This window comes from Arachis hypogaea, chromosome 18, assembly GCF_003086295.3.
Source record: "Arachis hypogaea cultivar Tifrunner chromosome 18, arahy.Tifrunner.gnm2.J5K5, whole genome shotgun sequence".
NCBI lineage: Eukaryota > Viridiplantae > Streptophyta > Magnoliopsida > Fabales > Fabaceae > Arachis > Arachis hypogaea.
The window spans coordinates 19120017-19127321 of NC_092053.1; the positions used below are offsets into that span (position 1 = coordinate 19120017).

Below are 7305 nucleotides of genomic sequence, written 5' to 3' on the forward strand. Positions count from 1 at the left end.
ATAATAAATTAGTATTTCTTATAATTTAATTACAAATTTACTTACAAAATAGCAATTTGATTATAAAATTTAAAACATAAGAACCTAACTAATTTAAGATTGAGAAAGTGTAGAAACTGGATAACAATTTAACACTTAAAAGTTTACAAAGCTCAAACAAATAAATTGTTTTCAGGTATTCAAGTTGCAATCAACAAAGACAGTGAAAAAGAACATATGGAAAGCTTAACACTGCTGCTACTGTGTCTTTCTCTCGTAAACAATATAGCAATCTCTAATGCAAGAGACACTATTGATAGAGTGCAATTTCTTAGCGATAATGGTGAGACCATAGTTTCAGCTGATGAAACCTTCGCACTAGGATTTTTCAGTCCTGGAACTTCTAAGAACCGTTATGTTGGAATTTGGTATAACAAAGTCCCAAAGGAAACAGTAGTATGGGTTGCCAACAGAAACAAACCCTTAACTGATTCATCAGGAGTTTTGAAGGTTAACGACACTGGAATCTTAGTTCTTCTTGATCGTAGCAACGACATGGTCGTCTGGTCCTCTAATACAACCACAACAGCAACAGGGGATCCAATTGCAAAGCTTTTGAATTCAGGAAATCTTGTTGTGCACGAGAGAAGCAAAGGTGATGACGACTCTAGAGATTTTGTGTGGCAGAGTTTCGATTATCCAAGTGATATAATCCTACCTGGAATAAAACTAGGAAGAAATTTGGTTACTGGTATAAAATGGTCCATAACATCATGGAGCAACTCCAGCGATCCATCTCCAGGTAGATATAGTTTACGATTTGATATAGATGGATGTCCACAGACAATGATGAGAGATGGTTCAACCAAAGTCTTTCGCTTCGGATCATGGAACGGCGTTCAGTTAATAGGACAGGCGGCAGTTACAACAAACTCTATAGTTAAATATAGCTATGTTTTTAATGAGGAAGAGCAATATGGTATGTATGAGCTTATCAATAGTGTAGCCCCTCACAAATTGATGTTACAATCTGATGGAATCATTCGGCGCACGACGTGGAGTAGCGAGAAATCATCTTGGATCACCATTATGTCAAAGCGTGGAGATACTTGCGACAACTACGCAACGTGCGGGTCTTATTCTAGTTGTAATATCAATAGAAATCCTATATGTAGCTGCTTGGATGGGTTTGTGCTGAGTAATAAGCAAGATTCATCTAGCGATTGTGTTAGGAGAACTTCGTTGAATTGCCGTGGAGATGGGTTTCTGAAGCTTTCGGGCTTGAAAATACCTGACACGGAAAAATCATGGTATAATAGAAGTATTAGCCTCGAAGATTGTGAAAGTGGTGAGTTCTGGAAGATGAAAGAGCGACTTCACGAAACTCAGAGAAGGGAGAGTGTGTTTCTTATTCACATCTCAATCACCATTCCACTTAAAAATGGGAATGCAAAACTATCCATACAAAATAATACTGTTGATATATATAGTCACTAATTACTCTACAAGTAACTAAGTCACTGATAAGTTTTGTAACCAACACTATACACATAAGCTCATTACACTAACTAACTAGTAGAAGTGTTAAGTCATGTAACACCCCCTCTCAAGCCAAAATCAGTTACATCTATCATTCTGAGCTTGTCATGACAGTCTTGAAACATCTTTGGAGTTAAGGCTTTAGTCAATATATCTGCAGTTTGATTAACAGTTGAAACAGGAAGCAATTTTGTCACTTGTTCTTGCCATTTGTCTCGAACAACATGACAATCCATCTCTATATGCTTAGTTCTTTCATGGAAAACTGGATTGGCTGCAACATGCAAGGCCGATTGACTATCACAATATATTGCAATTGGCTTACTCAATTCAATCTTCAAGTCTCCAAGTATATTGGTGATCCACTGCGCTTCTCTGGTGGCCATTGCAAGGGCCCTATATTCTGCCTCACATGAAGAACTGGCCACTGTGTTTTGTTTCTTGCTTTTCCAGGATACAATAGAAGTTTCTATGAAGAAGCAGTACCCTGAAATTGATCTTCTTGTGTCTGAGCAGGCTCCCCAATCACTGTCTGAAAAACCAGTTGGTTCTAAGTCAGTTTGGGATGAGAACATTAGACCCAGGGTAGGTTTGGCCTTGAGGTATCTTAATACTCTGATGGCTGCTTCAAAGTGTTTGTCAGTAGCACAATCTAAGAATTGGCTTAATTTTCCTACTGCATATCCAATATCAGGTCGAATATTGGTCAAATAGAGTAATCTTTCTACTAATCTTCTGTATTCAGATGCTGAATTGAGTAAACTCCCTGAATCTTTTGCCAATTTTATTGTGTAATCCATTGGTGTAGTTGCTGCCTTTGCATCCATTAATCCATACTCCTTCAATAGGTCGATGCAATATTTTCGTTGACATACTGCAATGCCCCTCTTGCTTCGAGCTATTTCAAGGCCTAGAAAAAAGTTTAAGTCACCCAAATCTTTGATCTTAAACAAATCATGCAAGTGCTTCTTGACGGACCCAATTTCATCCATGTTATTTCCAGCAACGATTAAGTCATCTACATATACCAAGATGGCTGTGAATTGTGAACCATGACATTTTGTGAAGAGACTATAATCATTTCGAGATTGAGTGTAGCCAAAATCGATCAAAGTGGTTGATAATTTGGTGTTCCATTGTCTACTGGCCTGCTTCAAACCATACAAGGATCTGTCTAATCTACAAAATAAGTCTGGTGAAGGCAATATTAAACCTGGAGGGGGTCGCATGTATACTTCTTCAGCTAAATCTCCATGTAAAAATGCAGTGTTGACATCTAATTGGTGTACAAACCAATTCTTTACGGCTGCTATTGACAAAATTATCCTCAGTGTGCTCATTTTTACCACGGGACTGTAGGTTTCAAAGTAATCCACCCCTGCTGTTTGGGTGAAGCCTTGAGCTACCAGTCTTGCCTTGTATCTCTCCACAGATCCATCAGGATTTAATTTCAACCTGAACACCCATTTGCACCCTACTGCCTTTTTAGCATGAGGAAGCTTGGTAAGAGTCCAAGTCTGGTTTTCCTTTAGAGCAATTAATTCTGCATTGATAGCTTCTTGCCAGTTCGGATCACAAACTGCCTCAGCATAGGTTTTTGGTTCTTTGTATTTGGCCTGGTTGGATTTTTGTGTGATTGACTCAAGTGATAAAGGAAGGAGAGGAACTGGGGACTCAGACTCAAAGAAAAGAATGGAAGACTTGTCAAAAAATTGATCTGCCTGGTTTAGTAACATATTTGTGTAATTTTCAAAAAATTCTTGAGAAGAACACGATGAATTGTCTGAAATGTTAGAAAAATCATTTGCTGATGCATTCATGCTATTGCAGTGATAATCATTGAGGTATGTGGGACGTCTTCTTTCTCTTAAGGGTCTTCTAGGTTGTGATGCTATGTCAGGATATGGATGCATGTTTGAGTTAGTGTGGCAATGTGGTGATGGATGTAAATTGTTATTAGAATTGATTTGAGTATGTGAGGTAGAATCTAAATGAGATGATAGATGCATGGTATCTAACCAACCTTGGGAAAAAGAAGGTTCATCCAAATCTAGAAATGGATCCTCAAATAAAGATACATGATGCAATTTTGGGACAGTTTGCATTTGTCTATTATTTTTATCATTGCTTGAAAATTCCTGTAATGCAAATGGAAAAAAATTTTCATAGAATTGAACATTTCTAGAAATGAAAATGTTTCTACTCTTAACATTGTAAAGAATGTGTCCTTTAACTCCATCTTTGACCCCCAAGTATACACACTTGTGAGCTCTTTGATCTAGTTTTGTTCTATGTGCTGTTAATGTTGATGCATATCCGAGACATCCAAACACCTTGAGGTATGATATATCAGGTAATTTTTGTTTCAAAATGTAGTAGGGTGACTGGTTTTGCAGTAGAGTACTAGGAATTCTGTTTATTAGATGCACTGAATGTCCTACTGCAAAGTTCCAGAACCTTTTAGGCATGTTTGAGTGAAACATCAATGCTCTTGTAATTTCTAAAATGTGTTGATGTTTCCTCTCTACTATGCCATTTTGCTGAGGAGTCTCAACACAGGTAGTTTGATGTATTATACCCTTAGATGCATAGAAATTTGGTAGCTTAAATTCATTTCCATTGTCTGTTCTAACCTTTTTAATTACCATGCCAAACTGAGTTTCAACCATTTTAACATAATTTTTGACCAAATCAGCGGCTTCTCCTTTTGATTTCATAAAATACAACCATGTAAATCTACTTTTGTCGTCAACCACAGTTAAAAAATATTTGTAACCAGAAATTGAAGCTGTATTTATAGGTCCCCAAATGTCCATATGGACAATGTCAAATTTATTTTCACTCTTTGAAACTCTAGTTGCATATGGTAATCTTTTTTGTTTTGCATAGTGACATGAGTCACAAGGATTATTACAAGCAGAAAAATTCAAGTCATTGTATTCTTTTTTCATTACAACAATCCTATCATGAGGTATGTGTCTTAATCTGAGGTGCCAGAGCTCAGAGTTATCTAATTGTGCAGGCTAAACAGCTAGTGCAGATGCAGATGAAAGAACAGATGAAGATGCAGATTGTGTAGGCTCAATAGCCAATGCAGATGTAGATGGAAGAACAGATGAAGATACAGCTTGAACAGGTGTGAGGTTTTCAAAAGCATACAAGCCTCTTCTCTGTTCAGCTACACCAATTGTCTTCATGGTAATCTTTTCCTGAATTTCACAACCAAATTCATCAAATGTAAGTTTTAATTTTGAATCGGCAGTCAATTTAGACACAGATATTAGATTAAATTTGAATGTTGGAATGAAAAACACATGAAACAATTTAAACTGGTCCGAGAATACTATGGTTCCTGCATATTGGGTTATTGTACTGGTACCATCAGGCATATTAATAAGAACAGGTTTTATTTGATATAGGCACTGAAAAAATGACTTTGAATAGGCAACATGATTTGTAGCACCTGAGTCAATGACCCATGATTTTGGACTGAAAATGGACATTGACATTATATAAGATATACCTTGGTTTGACGGAAGTGTGGTGGCAACAATTTGATTTATGCTATGCTTTGGTTGTGCATCTTGCTGATTCAAGAGAGCTAATAATGCTTTCTTTTGCTCTAAAGTAAAGCCAAGCTCAGAATTGCCGAATGCTTCTTGAGACTGATTGCTGTTATCATCACTTTCTTCAGCAACCAAATTGTTGATAGAGGCACCACCATTCTTGAAACGAGGAGGGAATCCATGCTTTTTATAGCATGTGTCTATTAGATGGCCATTTTTGCCACAATAACTGCACTGCTTTGAACCTCTTCCAGTCTTGTGATAATTGCCATGGCCTCCCCTACCTCCTTTGCCTCTACCCCTTCCTCTAATAATTCCACCATCAGTTCTTGCATTGGTTATCAATGCCTTCCCTTCAACCATTTCATTCATGTTAAACTGCCTTTCTTGCTGAAGCAAATCAGAAAAAACTGCATCTACCTTGGGCAATGGTTTCATCAGCATGATTTGAGATCGTACAGTAGAATATTGATCATTCAATCCACGCAAGAGTCTTACAACACTTGAGTCTTCCTTATAACCTCTCAATATATTCAATTCACAGGTGCAGTTTTCAGAACATCTTGAACAGATCGGGATCGGGCGCAAATTATCTAATTCTTCCCAAATCTCTTTCAATTTTGTATAGTAATCTGTAATTGTTAACTCTCCTTGTCTTGTAGCAAATAGATCTTCCTCTAGTTCTGCAATTCTATATATGTCTCCGTGACAGTACCTATGCTTTAATTCTTTCCACAATTCCTCAGCAGAATTTATCCACACTACACTCTTAGCTATCTCAGGGCTTAAAGATTGATTAATCAAAGAAACCACATATGTGTTAGATCGTTCCCATGCTTCAAACAATGCAGTTCCTCTTTCAGGTTTTTTAATTGATCCATCTACAAATCCTAGTTTATTCTTTGATGTAAGTGCTCTCCACATAGCTTTCTCCCAAATTTGGTAATTGTTTCCTACTAAAGGAGTCGAAAGTAAAGAAGAACCTGAATTTTCTCCGGGATGCAGAAAATAGGGATTCACTGGATCCAATGCAGGATTTGATTGCGTTCTTGTTGCATTCGATTGCATAAGATTGATCTGGTTAACCAAACTTGCAAGAGCCTGGATGTCTACAGAAGAGAACGGTGGATTGTTATCTGACGCCATTTCTTCAATTTCTTGCTCTGGATTCAATTTTAAAGAAATTTCAAGAACTGATGGATTTGTAGAATTTTCGCCCTAGAACTCGCTGATCGGATCACTATTTGTCTGAATTAGTTTTGTGCAGAACAAAGTAGCTCTCATCAGTCTCTATTGTGTGAGTTCAAGGGAGAAGGAAGAAGAAACAAAGAAGAAGAAGAAACGGAGTAGAAGATGAAATCGAAGAGGAAAGAAAGAAGAAGAAGAAGATGAAATTGAATTTGCAAGAAGAAGGAATTGAAACTGCATGCAGGTTAATTGAATCAACAGGGAGACGAAATCGAAGTTGCATTCAATTTTCTTTTGAAGTTTCTCAATCCTTCCATCCACGCTCACCGCACAATGTGAAAGTGGTGAGTTTTGGAAGATGAAAGAGCGACTTCACGAAACTCAGAGAAGAGAGAGTGTGTTTCTTATTCACATCTCAATCACCATTCCACTTAAAAATGGAAATGCAAAACTATCCATACAAAATAATACTGTTGATATATATAGTCACTAATTACTCTACTGCTAACTAATTCTTCTCTCTTGTACAAAGTAACTAAGTCACTGATAAATTTTGTAACCAACACTATACACATAAGCTCACTACACTAACTAACTAGTAGAAGTGTTAAGTCATGTAACAAAGATTGCAGGGTTTTATGCTTCAACAATTGTTCTTGTACGGCTTATGCAGCTTCCAACATAGATAAAGGAGAACATGGGTGTATACTTTGGTTTGGAGATCTTAGTGATATGAAAGAGTTGTCTCCATCGCTACAAGATATTTATATAAGGATGGCTGCTACGGAACTAGGTACTTATGTCTTTTTAGATTGGACTTTGTTACGCCACTAAAGTCAACTAGAATTATAAAATATATATTAAAATATAAATACACGTTAAAAATAAATTAAATTACACATATATTTATACACAAATACAATGATAACTAATTTTAGTAGTTAATTTTAATATACGAATAACATTTTTGTTTTAAATTTACAAACTTTTAGCTTTCAATTTATTATTATTATTATTATTTGTTGTTGTAACT

The 7305-nt window shown here is 36.5% G+C and overlaps 2 protein-coding genes across 2 annotated transcripts; one reads left to right on the forward strand and one right to left on the reverse strand.

The window, feature by feature from the left end:
- The first annotated feature begins 216 nt into the window (after positions 1 to 216).
- LOC112769694 (G-type lectin S-receptor-like serine/threonine-protein kinase At4g27290) lies at positions 217 to 1476 on the forward strand. Its single transcript, XM_029294886.2, has one exon. The coding sequence runs from the start codon at positions 217 to 219 to the stop codon at positions 1474 to 1476; it is 1260 nt and encodes a 419-aa protein (XP_029150719.2).
- A 3065-nt stretch (positions 1477 to 4541) lies between these two features.
- On the reverse strand, positions 4542 to 6230 carry LOC140181277 (uncharacterized). The gene has a single exon (XM_072224808.1). The coding sequence runs from the start codon at positions 6228 to 6230 to the stop codon at positions 4542 to 4544; it is 1689 nt and encodes a 562-aa protein (XP_072080909.1).
- Between the last annotated feature and the right edge of the window lie 1075 nt (positions 6231 to 7305).